At 40.3% G+C, this 19,787-nt stretch overlaps 1 protein-coding gene and 1 long non-coding RNA gene across 3 annotated transcripts; both read left to right on the forward strand.

Moving 5' to 3' along the window:
* Positions 1 to 3,142: 3,142 nt before the first annotated feature.
* On the forward strand, positions 3,143 to 5,314 carry LOC121841377. 2 transcript variants are annotated; one of them, XR_006080378.1, is made up of 5 exons: positions 3,143 to 3,301; positions 3,656 to 3,924; positions 4,017 to 4,124; positions 4,240 to 4,377; positions 4,463 to 5,314. It is a non-coding gene; the product is annotated as an uncharacterized LOC121841377 (long non-coding RNA). The 2 variants fall into 2 exon arrangements; XR_006080377.1 differs by having other exon boundaries at positions 3,144 to 3,301; positions 4,240 to 5,314.
* A 10,421-nt stretch (positions 5,315 to 15,735) lies between these two features.
* On the forward strand, positions 15,736 to 17,938 carry LOC112243157 (lipocalin-like). The gene is made up of 6 exons (XM_042309186.1): positions 15,736 to 15,899; positions 16,834 to 16,973; positions 17,037 to 17,116; positions 17,209 to 17,316; positions 17,474 to 17,575; positions 17,682 to 17,938. Exons 1-6 carry the CDS (start codon positions 15,804 to 15,806, stop codon positions 17,699 to 17,701), a joined length of 546 nt encoding a protein of 181 aa, XP_042165120.1. The 5' UTR covers positions 15,736 to 15,803; the 3' UTR covers positions 17,702 to 17,938.
* The last annotated feature ends 1,849 nt before the right edge of the window (positions 17,939 to 19,787 follow it).

Raw genomic sequence — 19,787 nt, forward strand, 5'->3', positions numbered from 1 at the left:
ACTCATTCATATTTAGTCTGTACTATTCCAGCTTCTAGGCCACTTCAATTCTAGGATTAAACAAACATTTTTTACTATTTCTTATTTAGCTAAAGTAACAGAGGATGCCATTGTAAATGAACATTTGAGATGTAAGTAAAAAATAATATTGTTGCGTGTATATAATGATTACTCTGCATTATTAATACAATATTTATTCAGATATTTTGGACAAAACTGATGGTATTTATTTTGTGTTTGTTCTAGTGACGACCCAAGGTGAGTTGTGATCATGGAAGTGATGATGCCATTGCTCAGGTGTTCACATGGTTGACTGTGTAGTTACTGTGTTGTCATTTCCTTCCCCTCAGTGATGAACTGGCTTCATAAAGTGGTTGACGTTGGTGAGCAATAGCTGTCTGTCTGTCTGTCTGTCTGTCTGGCTGGCTGGCATCTATCCGTGATTAACACAATGATTTCTGATTTGATTTCTCAATTTAGGAAAAGGCATTGCTAACGGTGTCTGCAAGACAGGTGAGCGTGGTACAATTAAGAAGAACTGTATGAAAACAAAATAAACCTACTGTCAACTACACACCTTGTTCATTCTATATGAACACCTTAGAGTGGAGGATTGTCTGCATTGTTTCCCTCATTTTGCTTCCCTCCTGTCCTTTACCCTCACAGTCAGCTATGTATGAGGGACTTGAAGCTAGACTTGACAGTAATGGTGAGTACCAAAGACTATATGAGTGAGTAGCCTCCTATTTAGTGCAATTTGTGTAATCGATGTTCTACCTTCTATCATCTAATCCAATCATACATAGACTTGTACTCTCGTCTGTCCTCTCTCCACTTCAAGAACACAGTGTCAATACTGTAGATGGACAGCAGAGGTCACCTTTCTCATGAAATCTTCTACGGGACAGCTGGGAGAGAGCCAAGCTTGTGTCGCACAGCAACACGTCTTGAAACTTCCCCAGTTCAATCCACAAGCTGAATCTGCCATCTGTCAGAATGAACATAGAGGCATCTTGATAACTGTCAGTTTTCTTGCTCATAGTACATACCAGTTAATCTATACCATAACACAGTAATACCTAAACTTGCATGCATGGTTGTTCAGTCAGTAGACTACAATCGTTTGTGGTTTTATTTTTTGGAATGAAGTGAATTACATTTTTTGTTCAATTAAATAATGTTCCGATAAACTATTTTAGCCGCTCAATCATGGTTTGATTGTATTTACACACCTGAAGTAAGCACACAAATATTGTCTTGACATGCTGAGAACATTTCTTGGTTTGATTTCTTAGTATTGAATTGAATAATGATATGTTTCGAGACCACTGTTTCAACTGGTAAGATACAGTATGTGAACTGTAGGTGTGTCTGTGACATAAAGACTTGCCCACACGTGTTTCAGGTGTTTCATAACAGTATGTCTATCGCCTCCAACTGCCAAAAGAGTGGAAAATTACCAACTGGCAAACAATTTCTTAGGACTTATGTAAGGATTACTTGCATGAAACAGTATAATATTTAAAGGGATATACCACTCAAAAGGTATGTGGAAAATCATGGTAGGTTGTATTTTTAGTTGACTATACCTTTAAAATTGTGTTGAACTGAGATGACATGAAGTGTTGACCTGAGATGATATGATACATGAAGGCTTGGTCTTCCTTTTCAAGCAAGGGTTTACACTGATAGTTATATTTTACATTACCCCCCACCCCACACCCCCCCACCCACACACACAAACACACAAAGCGAGATGCAGGGATCGTGTGTTAGGTGGAGCTCTGTTTACTATCTAAAGTGCTGACAGTTAGATTTGATTCACTAGTTCCTGCTCACTGTCTGTCTTTTTTTGCTCCTGTTATTATATTTTCTAAATTGATGGGCTGATCCTTACAAGAGCTTTCAGCCCACTTCACATGCACAAACACAATACATACAGTACCAGTCAAACGTTTGGACAAACCTGCTCATTCCAGTGTTTTTCATTATTTGTACTATTGTCTACAGTGTAGAATAATAGTGAAGACATCAAAACTATTAAATAACACATATGGAATCATGTAGTAACCAAAAAAGTGTTAAAATATATTTTTGGGATTTGAGAGTCTTCAAAGTAGCCACCCTTTGCCTTGATGACAGCTTTGCACACTCTTGGCATTCTCTCATCCCATCCAGCTAGTGACACTGCCAATGATTTATTTAGAATTCAAGGCACACTTAATCAGCATGGCTACCACCATTCTGTATGGATACGCCATCCAATCTGGTTTGGGCTTAGTGGGAAGATCATTTGTTTTTCAACAGGTCAATGACCCAAAACACACCTCCAGGCTGTGTAAGGGCAATTTGACCAAGAAGGAGAGTGATGGAGTGCTGCATCAGATGACCTGGCCTCCACAATCACCCAACCTCAACCCAATTGGGATGAGTTGGACAGCAGATTGAAGGAAAAGCAGCCAATAAATGCTCAGCATATGTGGGAACTCCTTCAAAACGGTTGGAAAAGCATTCCAGGTAAAGCTGGTTGAAAGAATGCCAAGAGTGTGCAAAGCTTTCATCAAGGTAAACGGTGGCTACTTTGAAGAATCTAAAATATAACATATATTTTGATTTGTTTAACACTTGTTTGGTTACTACATGATTCTATATGTGTTATTTCATAGTTTTGATGTCTTCACTATTATTCTACAATGTAAAAAATAGTAAAAATAAAGAAAAACCCTTGAATGAGTAGATGTGTCCAAACTTTTGACTGGTACTGTACACACTCATAGCATGCAGACAAACACCAAGACAATTAATTGTATGTTTTCTAATGTTATCTCAATTTATTTTAGATTAAATGTGTATTATGCACTTGCATTTTGATGAATGCTCTCATCATCTCAAAATTCAGTTCATGATGTCCCTTTTTGTGGATAAGTTCACTTCCAGTGTTCTACAGAGGGAGGATCTCCATAGGCCCCATCTCCATAGGTACTGTATAACTAGTGTGTGTGTGTGTGTGTGTGTGTGTGTGTGTGTGTGTGTCTAAGGGGCGGGGGATAGATATGGTAGCAGGTAGCAGCTTGTGTGTATGGGAGGGGGTGTTTATGTAAACCCATGCTCTATAGTATATATAGGAGTGAGAGGTAGCTAAGAAAAGCAGATCTCCTGTTTTGTCCTTTATAATTCTTGATACTGACCCTGCTCTGCTGTAGCCATGACGACCATGCTGCTGAGCGCACTAGGAGCACTGCTCTGCTCCTTGGTTGTCACCGCTGAGGTCATGCCGCAAGGAGACTTCAATCTACAGGGGGTAAGAGAGAGAATGAAGAGAGGGATCAGAAATCAGCGTTACATTGAAAATCAAATGATGAGGAACAAACTAGGGATTATTATGGAGAAAAAAAGAAACGTTAGGAGAAAGAATACAGAAAGGAACCTGTGATGAAAACAAGATTCAAATGGAAGGGATGAAGACAAATGTGGGAATTCTAGTGACACATTGTTGGGTGTTCATATTGAGACAATAGCTATTGAGATGTTCATTCTTGAATGATTAATGAATATTTCAGTATCAGCTCTCACAGATTTAAGGTTTCAACTTTCTGTGACTCCTGCAGACAGGAATAAGGAGGTGATGCAATTTAATCAGGGCTGTTTTCTGCAGGTAGCAGGAAAGTGGTACGTGATTGGATTTGCCACTAATGCCCATCAACCACAAGGCCAGCATGAAGATGGGCAACGCCATGCTGACACCAACTGCTGATGGAGACCAGGAAATGGCATATTCTAGCCGGAAGTAAGAGAGAAAGAGAGAGACATTGTGCTGATTCTGTATTAACTGTATTGTCTCTGTAGCGCTGATGGCTCCTGCTGGAGAAGGAACCACCTGGCCAAGAAGACACTTCTGGGGGAAATTAATCTTCAAGAGCGAGTGTAAGTCTACAACCTATAAACACATACACACACAGTGCACTAATGGGCATATGTGTGATATTGTCAATTAATCTCCCTCTCGTCCCCTCCAGGCTGGAGTAATGAAAATGACATGCGTGTCGTTGATGTTAAGTATGACGAGTATGCTCTTATTCACACCAAGACCAAGGGTGTTTCAGCTGTGCTCACCAACCTGTATGGTACGATACTTTCCACTCCTCTGCAAAATCCTATGACTCAGTCTCATTGTTTCACTATTCCTTTCCCCGTCATTTGTGAGAAATCTTATATTACAAAATATTGTATCCTTCACAGTATATTTAGTGTGCCATGTATTGTACCGTGGGACAGACCTGAGCCCTGGCCTGCTGCAGAAGTTTAGGCAGTTCTCCCTGGACACTGGCTATCCTCCCCAAAAAATGATACAGCTCATCTGTACAACCCATTTGTGAAGTATGTTTATGTTGCACAATATTTCTTGATAGAAGTGTGGAATGTTTCAGACATAGTTATCAACCGTATTTCTCTCTTTCTGCAGATGAGTGTCCGTCCTGCTGTGAAATTTCATCCATGTTTTTTACTTTCTAAACGTGCTCCCTTGATCAGTCTGCATGGCATTGCTACTCGGCCGGTAGACCCATGGCAACTGTGGCAACCATTTACCACCTTTAGCTCCGTTGGCCCATCAGGCTCCACCTTCACTAGGCAATTCAGATGCAAGTTCATCCCAGCGTAGCTGTAAACTCTGTTAGTTTTTCACTTCTCTGACTTGCTCCAATGAAATACTGTCTCGTGCTTTTTTCAGTTTGTCAGTCACTCTACTCGTCGGATGACTAGAATATGTTGGGTATTTAATACCTCTGATCCTAAGATAGCTGCTTTAGAAGTCTGTGTTGATCAAATGTAATGTAAACCCAGCTCTAAAAGTAACCTTGGTGTACCATCATTCTATTGAAAATGTTATCCTACTTCTTGCAAGTACATCCATAACACAGCTCTTATTCCTCCTTTTGTTAAGGGTTTACATCTACACTCTTTATTTACAAATGTGTACAAAACAATAATTTACCTCCTATAGAATTCTAGTTACACTGAATTATACAACAAAGTTCATGATGATGAAATAAATATAACAACAAAAATGATCACAGGGGAAGGGACTGTCGAAGCAAATATACCACCAGTCTTTACAAGTTGTATTATCCTCAGGGGACTAATGCCTCTCCCTGGCCACTGGCATAAGTAGATGTGTGTTTGGGTAAAGGAAGTATGTTGTGGCCATGAGTCTGTGGTACCAGATCTAGTGCAATCTAACTCTGAAGGCCTTGCTGGCGCTACATCCTATTTCAGGTGTCTGATAATCAAGCTTATTAGGGGTTAAATAAACTGTATGAAGATGGGTTTATGGGTTGGAGTTCTAAATTATTCTGCTTACCTGTTAGATATATATATATATATATTGGGTAAATGAATCCACGATTACAAGATATATCTTATAAGTGCTATTATAAACTGGGTGGTTTGAGCCCTGAATTCTGGCATATCAGAACGTATACCACCGGGTATGACAAAACATTTAGTTTTACTGCTCTAACTACGTTGGTAACCAGTTTATAATAGCAATAGGGTTCTTCGGGGGTTTGTAATATTTGGCCAATATTCCAAGGATAAAGGCTGTGTCCAGGCACTCTGCGTTGCGTCTTGCGTAAGAACAGCCCTATCGGGCATATACCACACCTCCTCCGGTCATATTGCTTAGTTAGAATGGACGACCACTCTGCTCAGTGGACCTGCGTTTTCTCAGCAGTTGAATGTCCATTGCATTGTGTGAATACAAACAGCTTGTAGATTTATACAGCGGCAGTTTATCCACTTCATGAATAGAATGGTACCTTTCAAAAAGCATGACTCAAGTCATGTGATCGTGACAATATAAACAACAAAGTAAAAATTCATTTGTCAAATCTTTTGTAGGTTTTTCAGCTGTAACTAACTTTCCTACTTCAACTAATCATGATGATGTGTAGCGGTGCCTCCGAGGTGAAGGCCATGGCTAGACGGGATCCAGATTTTGTCCATTTAAATTCAGGTTTGACGTTTTGTAGCCGGTTAGGATAATTCACGTAGCAGGTTAGAATAATTAAGTTAAGGTTAGGAAAAGAGTTAGGCTTAGCTAAAATGCAACAAAAATCAACTTTTGACATAAACTGGATCCATTCTAGCCACGAACGTGAAGGATGCCACTCCCGAAGTGCACCAAATCTGCTATAAAGTGAGCATAATTCCTTAATTTCGCCTGCTTAGTCTAGCTGTCCAACTGAATATGCTCATCTTTCAACAAAGATGACACAATAATTACCTCGATCATGTTATTCAATTTGTGGGTAAATAACAAATGTATTCATTCAACAAAGATGACACACAATAATTACCTCAACCATGTTATTCCATTTGTGGGTAAATAACAAATGTCAAACCTATAGGTGTGCATGTGCATAGGCTATATGGAGTAAATTTGGAATGTTGCTGGAACAACTAAATCATTGCCTGATTGTCTTTTAAGTGTTTCCAGATAAAGCCACATTCTGGAAAGAAGTTTGATGTTTTCACTGTCAAAACACAAGTTGTGGTGGAGACCAACTTCTTCACTCTTCTTGTATAAAAAAAATTATTGTATTATTTCTAGCCTATGTTTTGCAAAAATAAATGTCTCGGGGTTCCACTTAACAAATAATCAAAACAAATGATATACTTACTCATGATATACAGTGGGGCAAAAAAGTATTTAGTCAGCCATCAATTGTGCAAGTTCTCCCACTTAAAAAGATGAGAGAGGCCTGTAATTTTCATCATAGGTACACTTCAACTATGACAGACAAAATGAGGGAAAAAAATCCAGAAAATCACATTGTAGGATTTTTAATGAATTTATTTGCAAATTATGGTGGAAAATAAGTATTTGGTCAAAAACAAAAGTTTATCTCAATACTTTGTTATATACCCTTTGTTGGCAATAACAGAGGTCAAACATTTTCTGTAAGTCTTCACAAGGTTTTCACACACTGTTGCTGGTATTTTGGCCCATTCCTCCATGCAGATCTCCTCTAGAGCAGTGATGTTTTGGGGCTGTTGCTGGGCAACATGGACTTTCAACTCCCTCCAAAGATTTTCTATGGGGTTGAGATCTGGAGACTGGCTAGGCCACTCCAGGACCTTGAAATGCTTCTTACGAAGCCACTCCTTCGTTGCCCGGGCGGCGTGTTTGGGATCATTGTCATGCTGAAAGACCCAGCCACGTTTCATCTTCAATGCCCTTGCTGATGGAAGGAGGTTTTCACTCAAAATCTCACGATACATCGCCCCATTCATTCTTTCCTTTACACGGATCAGTCATCCTGGTCCCTTTGCAGAAAAACAGCCCCAAAGCATGATGTTTCCACCCCCATGCTTCACAGTAGGTATGGTGTTCTTTGGATGCAACTCAGCATTCTTTGTCCTCCAAACACGACGAGTTGAGTTTTTACCAAAAAGTTATATTTTGGTTTCATCTGACCATATGACATTCTCCCAATCTTCTTCTGGATCATCCAAATGCTCTATAGCAAACTTCAGACGGGCCTGGACATGTACTAGCTTAAGCAGGGGGACACGTCTGGCACTGCAGTATTTGAGTCCCTGGCGGCGTAGTGTGTTACTGATGGTAGGCTTTGTTACTTTGGTCCCAGCTCTCTGCAGGTCATTCACTAGGTCCCCCCGTGTGGTTCTGGGATTTTTGCTCACCGTTCTTGTGATCATTTTGACCCCACGGGGTAAGATCTTGCGTGGAGCCCCAGATCGAGGGAGACTATCAGTGGTCTTGTATGTCTTCCATTTCCTAATAATTGCTCCCACAGTTGATTTCTTCAAACCAAGCTGCTTACCTATTGCAGATTCAGTCTTCCCAGCCTGGTGCAGGTCTACAATTTTGTTTCTGGTGTCCTTTGACAGCTCTTTGGTCTTGGCCATAGTGGAGTTTGGAGTGTGACTGTTTGAGGTTGTGGACAGGCATCTTTTATACTGATAACAAGTTCAAACAGGTGCCATTAATACATGTAACGAGTGGAGGACAGAGGAGCCTCTTAAAGAAGAAGTTACAGGTCTGTGAGAGCCAGAAATCTTGCTTGTTTGTAGGTGACCAAATACTTATTTTCCACCATAATTTGCAAATAAATTCATTAAAAATCCTACAATGTGAATTTCTGGATTTGTTTTCTAATTTTGTCTGTCATAGTTGAAGGGTACCTATGATGAAAATGACATGCCTCTCTCATCTTTTTAAGTGGGAGAACTTGCACAATTGGTGGCTGACTAAATACTTTTTTGCCCCACTGTATGTCTGCCAGGTAAGCCTACTTTGCAGTTAACATTTAATTGAGAAGGGTTTGGGGAAAGTTTTTCTGTCAACCCACAATGGTTATCACATCAACCGGCTACTAATGATTTTAATTTTATTTAACCTTTATTTAACCAGGTAGGCCAGTTGAGAACAAGTTCTCATTTACAACTGTGACCTGACCAAGATAAAGCAAAGCAGTGCGACAAAAACAACAACACAGAGTTACACATGGGATAAACAAATGTACAGTCAATAACACAATAGAAAAAATTCTATATACAGTGTGTGCAAATGTAGTAAGATTAGGGAGGTAAGGCAATAAATAGGCCATAGTGGCGAAATAATTACAATTTAGCATTAACACTGGAGTGATAGATGTGCAGATGATGATGTGCAAGTAGAGATACTGGGGTGCAAAAGAGCAAAAATAAACAACAATATGGGGATGAGGTAGTTGGGTGGGCTATTTACAGATGGGCTGTGTACAGGTGCAGTGATAGGTAAGCTGCTCTGACAGCTGATGCTTAAAGTTAGTGAGGGAGATATAAGTCTCCAGCTTCAGTGATTTTTGCAATTCGTTCCAGTCATTGGCAGCAGAGAACTGGAAGGAAAGGCGGCCAAAGTAGGAGTTGTCTTTGAGGATGACCAGTGAAATATACCTTCTGGAGCTTGCGCTATGGGTGGGTGTTGCTATGGTGACCAGTGAGCTGAGATAAGGTGGGACTTTCCCTAGCAAAGACTTATAGATGACCTGGATCCAGTGGGTTTGGCGATGAATATGAAGCGAGGGCCAGCCAACGAGAGCATACAAGTCGCAGTGGTGGGTAGCGTATGGGGCTTTGGTGACACAATGGATGGCACTGTGATTTGCTAAGTAGAGTGTTGGAGGCTATTTTGTAAATTACATCGCTGAAGTCAAGGGTCGGTAGGATAGTCAGTTTTATGAGGGTATGTTTAGCAGCAGGAGTGAAGGAGTCTTTGTTGCGAAATAGCAAACCGATTATAGATTTAATTTGGGATTGGAGATACTTAATGTGAGTCTAGAAGGAGAGTTTACAGTCTAACCACACACCTAGGTATTTGTAGTTGTCCACATATTCTAGGTCAGAACCGTCCAGAGTAGTGATGCTAGTCGGGCGGTCGGGTGCGAGCAGTGATCGGTTGAAGTGCATGCATTTAGTTTTACTAGCATTTAAGAGCAGTTGGAGGCCACGGAAGGAGTGTTGTATGGCATTGAAGCTCGTCTGGAGGTTTGTTAACACAGTGTCCAAAGAAGGGCCAGAAGTATACAGAATGGTGTCGCCTGCGTAGAGGTGGATCAGAAAATCACCAGCAGCAAGAGCGACATCTTTTATTGTCATTGTGAGTGGGATCATTTGCCTCTGTTCACTGAAAAGAGCTGTTAATTTGTCTCCCAAACTGCTCATCGCTCAGTAATGCTTAGAAATGTACCAAAACCATACAAAAATCTTGAATTTAAAGCCTAAAATGTTGTCAGATCGTGAAATGTGATTTCAAATACATCTTTACCTGACCAAATTGTTATATGTTCTGCAAAAAAATATTAACACTGAATGAGGCTCTCTCCTCACTATATTGTTCCTGCACTGAGGAATTGCCATCTTCAGAGGATGTTTTTATAATTTATCTGCAGATAATCGATGTCTGGAGCTCAAAAAGTAATAGGAAAAGTATGCAAATCAGGCAACCAAATTAACGACTCTTTCACATATGCGATTCGGTTCCCGACGTTCACCAAAAAAAGCCATTCAAAAAGAGCCGTTCATTCGCGAACGACCCATCAGTACACTGGCTATGCACTGAGTAATAGACAAATGGCCGCAACACACAGACAGAAATAGGCAATATTGTTGGAAATTAATTGGCACATATTGTGTTAGGTTTGGATTTTTAAGCCAATAGTGGCTAACCAGGGGTGGTCCCCCAGTTTTATCATTGGAATGTGATACAAAATGAGGCAACGGTATGCTTTAGGACCATGCGGACGCCTCCGAGCAGTCAGGTTGGCTGTTTGGAGTGTTTATCCGACTGGATAAAAAAATTATATTTCTATACACATTTATGTCCCTTTCTCCAGTGATATAGCCTAATTTCAGCAGAGAGGAAGAGGCGAAGCGAGAGGGCTCACTCTCACCAAAATCTGTACAGAGTAAGCCCAATGCCTTTCTATGGGAATAATATACAGGCTTAAGCTTGTCGCCTGCCTTCCTGCCTTGGGGACAAAGAGTACCATTGTTAGGGCAGAGACATGAGCATCTCGTCATTATATACAGATATCTGGTTTCAGCCTCTTGCGAACTGGAAAGGGTTGGCGGGTGCACAGTGCACTGTTAGGATGCTGGATTGCCCTAAAGTAATTCATTTATTATTATATAATAACTCCCGTCTAAATAAAATCAGGGGCGGCAGGGTAGCCTAGTTGTTAGAGCGTTGGACTAGTTCAAACCCCTGAGCTGACAAGGTACAAATCTGTCGTTCTGCCCCTGAACAGGCAGTTAACCCACTGTTCCTAGGCCGTCATTGAAAATAAGAATTTGTTCTTAACTGACTTGCCTAGTTAAATAAAGGTAAAATTAAAAATTAAAAATTAAAAATACTTGAACCGGGAGCATGACTTTGGCATTGTCTGATTGTCTTAACTCATCACGTACACCACTAATAAACTGAGCTTCTCAGTCAATTGTTCTTAATCTCAAACAAGTCAACAAAGTATTTTTTTTTAAATATTTACATTTTTTATATTTCCAACACTCCCGGCCTTGATCTTCACCAAGCCTCGGTATGACAGAGCAAAGTATCCTGATCTGATGATCCCATATAAAGTAAAAGAATACAAATATATTTTGAAAAAATAATAATTTCTCACAAAAGTAGTGCACTGGTGCTTTAATAGTCCTGTATTAGCGGACCGATATAGCCGTCTGCAGCCGGTCCCCGCCCCCCCCTCCCATGTGGCAATGATTTTGAGAAACTAAAACTTTAATATTGAAATTAAACTGTTCTACGAAAATGCGCATATAAAATAATCATAACTGGTAGGATAAATTGTAAGCTTGAGAAGCTGCCTTTACTATTACACCAGTTCCAAGCGCATGCGTGCTCACATTGGAGATCCGTGAAAAAACGTGCTGCCTTTGAAATCAAAGGCCTGTTCAATTGATAAATTCTGGCGCCAGCCCCTGGGTGGAACACTTGAAAATTGCAAGTACTTTCAGGTTTGTTTGGCCAGCTACTCATAAATGGTCTGCGAGCTACTGGTACCTCGCGATCAACATGTTGGAGACCCCTGCAATACATTGAGTCATGATTTTGTCTTCAAGCTCTGTGAGAGCTGTGACTCCCTGCCACACCCTCACAACCCCCTGTATGGCTTTCAAAGCATTGGGCTGTGTTAAAAATGTATAGGGTGTAAACATGTACTGGAAGAGCTTTGTAAACACTAAACAAATGGATCTTTACTCAGTACATAAGAGTCTTGAGAGTCATGTCTCTCTATCACCTATGCATCACTCATCAGGCCCTAATCCTTCCCTCTCTTATAGGTCCATGTTGGTGGAGATGAATTTATGCACCTGCGCGTCCATAAAACACTACCCCACGCTGGCGGGAAACTGGAGCTGCATAGAGTACAGACTCCAAAAACTCACAATGACCCTATTGGTTTCTTCTGAATACCTGTAACTCCCTGCAGATGATGCCACCGCCATATTCCAGCCAACAGCCTCCATGCCTGCTCTGGATCATGTGTACCCATTTTATGCTCACCTGTACTGTATTGTACTATACTGTATTTTATACTTCCATTGGTAAATATCTGTCTTTGTGCTAAAATCCGTTTTCATCTTTGACTAAATGTATTTTGGTACAATACAATGTAAATAAATATTTGACATCTGACTTTACTTTTTATAAAACGTTTAAAGAATTTATTTTTAAAAAATCTGTGAAGTGCGTATGTGGGTGCTTGTTATACAATTTCAATTTGCATATTTGTAGGTGATGACATTTCCGACATCTCTATCACATCAATTACTGTACACCTATTGCGTAATCCCTAGTAGTAACTGACGTTTCTTATGATTTTATGGTACCACATATCAGGTAGAGATTCTGTCAGTTGAGTACAGTTCTGTCTTCAAATCGAGGCCTCAAATTGGGATGGTCTCCTTTTAAAACCGGCACATCTGGAGGAAGAGGCTTGATTTCTGACACTATAGTGGTACAGTTTTCCTTAATCGAAGAAGCCTCAGGTTGTACCTCCTATAGGTCTACTGTTTGAAACATTTTCTGCATTTAAAATCCTGAAACAGACTTTGAGTTGGTTCTGGACATTAAAATATAATTCTGGCAACAGGAAAGGGGAGAGTCAATTGCAGTGTGCAGTTTTCCTTTTAATTTTGCAGAAAACATTTTCCCTCAATTGGGTGTCTGCTGTAATGCAACCCAAAAGAGGACCCCACCCATTGTAAGAGGTGATTACAACCTGTAATGACAGCATATGATTGGCTGATGGCTGCTTTTACCTGTGATTACCATATTTCACAAAACACACACAAAGCTGAAAACTGGTAATTATCCTTCTGTCTTTGGGGTTTGATGAGGGGAATTGATGAGGGGCCCCCTTGTGTGGTTGCACAGCAGTCTAAGGCTCTGCATCTCAGTGTTGAGAGCGTCACTTCAGTCCTGGTTCTGATTTCAGGCTGTATCACATCCAGCCATGATTGGGAGTCCCATAGGGATATAGATATTTTTGCCCCAGTGTCATCCGGGTTTGACCGGTATGCTGTCATTGTAAATAAGAATTTGTTTTGATTTTGCTGATAACAGTGTTACAGGGTAGGCTACAGGAGAACAGTTCATCTCTAGGAGACAGAACACATCTCCTTCATGAGCGGTATGATGGCTGCGTGGTCCCATGGTGTTTATACTTGCGTACTATTGTTTGTACAGATGAACGTGGTACCTTCAGACATTTGGAAATTGCTACCAAGGAGGTATTGGCTGATTTATTTAGATTTTCCAATGATGTCAAGCAAAGAGGCATTGAGTTTGAAGGTAGGCCTTGAAATACATCTGCATTGACACCTCACATAGGCTAATTGACATCATTTGAGTCAATCAGAAGCTTCTAAAGCCATGACATTATTTTCTGGAATTTTCCAAACTGTTTAAAAGGCACAGTCAACTTAGTGTATGTAAACTTCTGAGCCACTGGAATTGTGATACAGTGAATTAATCTGTCTGTAAACAATTGTTGGAAAAATTACTTGTGTCATGTACAAAGTAGATGTCCTAACCGACTTGCCAAAACTATAGTTTGTTAACACGAAATTTGTGGAGTGGTTGAAAAACGAGTTTTAATGACGCCAACCTAAGTGTATGTAAACTTCCAACTTCAACTGTATATACTGTATTCTATTGAACTGTGTTTTAGTCAATGCCACTCCGACATTTCTCGTCCTAATATTTATATATTTCTTAATTCCATTCTTTTACTTTTAGATTTTTGTATTGTTGTGAATTGTTAAGATACTACTGCACTGTTGGAGCTAGGAACACAAGCATTTCACTACACCCGCAATAACATCTGCTAGATATGTGTATGTGACCATTACAGTTTGATTTCATAATAGCCGGTTGATGTGATTACAATCTTGTGGGTTCACAGATATACTTTCCCCCAAAACTTTGCAATTAAATGTTAACTGCAAAGTAGGCTTAGCATACCTGGCAAAAGTATGTCATGAGTAAGTACATTCTTATCGATTATTTGCAAACTTTGCCATGAAATGAGCAGCAGCAGTACAGAACCATCCCTAGACCAGCACATAAGGCAGAACACTGCGCAATTAAAGGGCCAAATGCTCAATTAAATAAAAATGTTAGTTTCCTTCCAGACCTAAAAAATAATTGTCTTCTAATGTGATTGAAGCACTGACATAGACTCAGAATATCTGATTTTGTTGTTTTCTCTATGAACAATTGTAATTTTGAGTGAAACCCCCCCAAAATCTAAAACCAGGAAAAATACAACTGAGAAAACATAATCACAGATTTTATAGGGCTCTCTTGGGAGTTTTTTTATTAACCATTATTTTACCAGGTATATTGACAAAACATTGTGCACTACTTTCTCTTACACTAAGGACCCGGGAAAGTTGCAGGGGAGAGGAGAATGTGCCTATTTCTAAAGCTAGAAAAAAAACGAGTAGCTTGTTTCCTTTATTTAACTAGTCAGTTTAGAACAAATTCTTATTTTCAATGACGGCCTGAACAGTGGGTTAACTGCCTTGTTCAGAGGAAGAAAGACAGATTTTTACCTTGTCAGCTCGGGGATTGGATCTTGCAACCTTTCGGTTACTAGTCCAACACTCTAACCACTAGGCTACCTGCCACCCCAAATGTAGCTCTCATGCTAGAAAATGTTGGAGATCCCTGATCTATACCATAGAACATAGCACAGTAATAACAAAACTTGCATGCATGGTTGTTCAGTCAGTAGACTAAAATCCCTTGTGTTTTTTCAAATCTTTTTAAATACATTAAATTCAATATTGGATTGAATAATGATATGTTTCAAGACCCCTGTACCAACTGGCAAGGTACAATATGTGAGCTGTAGGTGTGTCTGTTCCATCACAGTATGTCTACCGCCTCCAACAAGAGCAGAAAATTAACAACGGGCAAATAGATTTTTAGAACTTATGTAAGGATTTCTTGCCCGAAGCAGTATTATTTAAAGGGATAAACCACTCAAAATATATGTGGAAATTCATGTTAAGTTGTATTTTGAATTGACTATACCTTTAAAATTGTGTTGACCTGAGATTATATGAAACTAACATTACATGTGGTCTTGCTCTTTTACTACCCTCAAGCAAGGTTTTACACTGATAGTTAAAGTTCACATTAAACTGCGCACACACACACACACAAAGAAAGATACAGGGATTGTGTGTTAGGGGGAGCTCTGTTTACCATCTAAAGTGCTGACAGTTAGATTTGATTCACTAGTTCCTGCCCACAGAAAGCACTGGAGGGGCAGATACTGCTTTGTTTATCACTGTCCGTCTATTTTGGCTGCTGGTATTTTATTTTCTAAATTGATGGGCTGTTGCATACAAGAGCTTTCAGCCCATTTCACATGCACTCACATGCACACACGCCTACACATATTACATGATGCTGCTCCTGTTTGAACCCGGTGATCTCACCACCTCCGGGGTTCTTTAGAGGTTAGGAGTGGGAGGTCACAGCCACACCCCCAACAAGCCCCATCTCCACCCATGGGTATTGTGTGTGTGTGTCTAGGCGGGGGATAGAGATGGTAGCAGGTAGCAGCTTGTGTGTGTATGGAGGGGGGGTATGCTCTACAGTAAACCCATGCTCTACAGTATATATAGGAGTGAGAGGTAGCTAAGAAAAGCAGATCTCCTGTTTTGTCCTTTATAATTCTTGATACTGACCCTGCTCTGCTGTAGCCATGACGACCATGCTGCTGAGCGCACTAGGAGCACTGCTCTGCTCCTTGGTTGTCACCGCTGAGGTCATGCCCCAAGGAGACTTCAATCTACAGGGGGTAAGAGAGAGAATGAAGAGAGGGATCAGAAATCAGCGTTACATTGAAAATCAAATGACGAGGAACAAACTAGGGATTATTATGGAGAAAAAAAGAAACGTTAGGAGAAAGAATACAGAAAGGAACCTGTGGTGAAAACAAGATTCAAATGGAAGGGATGAAGACAAATGTGGGAATTCTAGTGACACATTGTTGGGTGTTCATATTGAGACAATAGCTATTGAGATGTTCATTCATGAATGATTCAGGGCTATTTCAGTATCAGCCCTCGCAGATTTAAAGAACCACTGAACACGCCGATTGGCACGTGGGTTTTTCTGTTGCTCATTAGAAAAATGAATTTTCAGTCTTGGAGGTGTGTTTCCTGGCCGATTACACATTTGGTTATTGATGTTTGTCCCCCATGAGACACTGTAGCCTATTTCACCTCCTCAAAATCCCCAGAGTGAACTAAATAGAAATCTGTAATTAATTTTGACGTTTTTGCCAAGGATGTTTTAGTTGTGCAGCTTTACATCTAAGGTGTTTAGTGCAGTATTTCTCAAGCAAAGAAATGCTTGAGTTGGTGTCTTATGTGAACAGTCGGAGCTGCTGAGCAGGTCTGTCTCACTGTCTATGCTATTAGATAGAGCGCAATCACCGCAGCTGTTCACCCCATGTTAGTGGGCAAATTGACATCCTCAAATCAAAACCCAACCTTCCTTTACCCGTTGTGACGCATGGATGTTCCAAACTCCATAATTATCCTATTTACACTTCGAAGTCAATTTTGATTCTAGAATAACTTTCGGACTCATATTGATGCCACAGATGCCGTTTTCATAGGGATCTGTTGCTTTTCAAAGGAAGCCGTTCTTTAAGGTTGATACGTTCTGTGACCCCTGCAGACAGGAATGAGGATGTGATGTAATCTAATCGGGGCTGGTTTTTGCAGGTGGCAGGAAAGTGGTACGTGATTGGATTTGCCACTAATGCCCAGTGGTTCGTCAAACACAGGGCCGACATGAAGATGGGCACCACCATGCTGACACCAACTGCTAACGGAGACCTGGATATTGCATATTCTAGCCGGAAGTAAGTAAGAGAGAAAGAGAGAGACATTGTGCTGATTCTGTATTAACTGTATTGTCTCTATAGCGCTGATGGCTCCTGCTGGAGAATGAACCACCTGGCCAAGAAGACAAAACTTGCGGGGAAATTCATCTACAAGAGCGAGCGTAAGTATACAACCTATAAACACATACACACACAGTGCACTAATGGGCATATGTGTGATATTGTCAATTCAACTCCTTCTCGTCCCCTCCAGGCTGGAGTAATGAAAATGACATGCGTGTCGTTGAAGTTAAGTATGACGAGTATGCTCTTATTCACACCAAGACCAAGGGTGTTTCAGCTGTGCTCACCAACCTGTATGGTACGAACCTTTCCACTCCTCTGCAAAATCCTATGACTCAGTCTCATTGTTTCACTATTCCTTTCCCCATCATTTGTTAGAAATCTTATATTACAAAATATTGCATCCTTCCACAGTATATTTAGTGTGCCATGCACTACATGTGTTGTGTCTACAGCCCGTGGGACAGACCTGGGCCCTGACCTGCTGCAGAAGTTTAGGCAGTTCTCCCTGGACAATGGCATTCTGCCCGAAAACATCGCTATCTTCCCCAAAAATGGTACATCCCATCTCTGTTTGTGAAGTGTGTTGATGTTGGACAATATTTCTGGATGGAAGTGTGGAACGTCTCAGACTTATTATCAACTGCCTTTTCTTTTCGGCAGATGAGTGTCCCGCTGCGTAACTTCATCCATTTTCTTCACTTTGCTCCCATGATCCTTCTGCATGGCTTTGCTACTTGATGGGTCGACCCATGGCCACTGTGGCAACCATGAATCATCTTCAGCTGCAGTGATCCATCAGACCACACCGTAACATGCATCGGCATTACCTACTGAAGCTCAGCGTAGCTGGTTAGGCAATCTTGTAACCTTAGTTTTTCACTTCCCTGATTGGTTCCAATAAAATACTGTGTCCTGTGCTTTTTTCCATTTGTCAGTCATTCTACTCGTCAGATGACTAGAATATGTTGGGTATTTAATACCTCTGATCCTAAGATGTAACGTTAGCTGCTTTAGAAGTCTGTGTTGATCAAATGTAATGTAAACCCAGCTCTAAAAGTAACATTGGTGTACCATCATTCTATTGAAAATGTTATCCTACTTCTTGCAAGTACATCCATAACACAGCTCTTATTCCTCCTTTTGTTAAGGGTTTACATCTACACACTTTATTTACAAATGTGTACAAAACAATAATTTACCTCCTATAGAATTCTAGTTACACTGAATTATACAACAAAGTTCATGATGATGAAATAAATATAAAAGCAAAAATGATCACAGGGGAAGGAACTGTCGAAGCAAGTACAAATATACCACCAGTCTTTACAAGTTGTATTTCTCCTCAGGGGACTAATGCCTCTCCCTGGCCACTGACATAAGTAGATGTGTATTTGGGTAAAGGAAGTATGTTGTGGTCATGAGTCTGTGGTACCAGATCTAGTGCAATCTAACTCTGAAGGCCTTGCTGGCGCTACATCCTATTTCAGGTGCCTGATAATAAAGCTTATTAGGGGTTAAATAATCTGTATGAAGATGGGTTTAGGGGTTGGTTCTAAATGATACTGCTTACCTGTTAGATTCCCCCACCCCCATGGGATAAACAACCACATCTTATTTTGTGTAAAGAAGTAAATCAACTGAAAGAAACCACAGCTTTTACAATGGACATGGCTTTTTGCTATGATGCAGTCAACTCCTTCTTCAGGCATTGTCCATGACCAGACAGACAGTTCTCAAAGCAACAAAGATATGATGACATGGAGATGTGGGGTCAGAGCACCACGAAGCACAACACGCTATGAAAGTCCCGCCTATTACCTAGTTCAAGTCCTGTTTTTTGAATGGGGATCAAGCTTACATGATCAAATTCATGAAAATGTGGTTATTTAAGACATGTCACATTATATTTGTACTCGTGGATTAATTTACTTATACCTGATGCCTTTAATAGGGTTTCCAATTGCATTTTAATATTCTGTTAAAAAAAAAATCATAAAATCCATTGGATAAAGGTGAATTAATCCACGGATACAAATATGTGACAATTTTTAAAAATTTTAATTAACACATTTTCATGAATTTGATGATATAAGCTTGACGCCCATTCAAAAACAGTAAGGGACTTGAACCAGGAAGTAGGCAGGACTTGCATAGGGTATAGAGACACTACAACAATGTGTCTTAACTGACAAATCCCTCGGCACTCAACCACATAAAAAACACATTCTCTCAGTGTCTCAAAATTCAAAGCATCAGGTGTAATTCACGAGTTCATGATTACTGCATTCATAGTTCATTAAATATATTGGCAAGTGCTATTCGAATAAGAGTTCATCTCGACCACTCTGCACAGTGGACCTGCTTTTTCACAGCAGGTGAATGTCCATTTCATTGTGTGAATACAGCTTGTAGATTACATTTAGTCTTAGTTGTGTGTCAACAAGTAAAAGTAGGATTAAAAGTTGCTACTTTAATAACTGGACTGTTGGCTGTGGAGTAAAAACTAATGTATGAATCTACAAAGACCTCAGACTCTTGCACATCCTACAATGCACACGTTCACCAGCAGGGGTACATGCAGACAAAGTGCAAGTATGTACAGTGCTTTGTCACCTGATTCCATAGGCCTTACCCAGGTATATGTACACTTATATTCATTTTCAGTTGCAGAAAAGTTAGCTTGAGAGTCTCTGGGGTAATAATAACAGAAGATGTTCCATGTTAATGCAGCGAACAGACAGACACACCCTGAACAAAAATATAAAC

The sequence above is a fragment of the Oncorhynchus tshawytscha genome, linkage group LG30 (genome assembly GCF_018296145.1).
Source record: "Oncorhynchus tshawytscha isolate Ot180627B linkage group LG30, Otsh_v2.0, whole genome shotgun sequence".
NCBI lineage: Eukaryota > Metazoa > Chordata > Actinopteri > Salmoniformes > Salmonidae > Oncorhynchus > Oncorhynchus tshawytscha.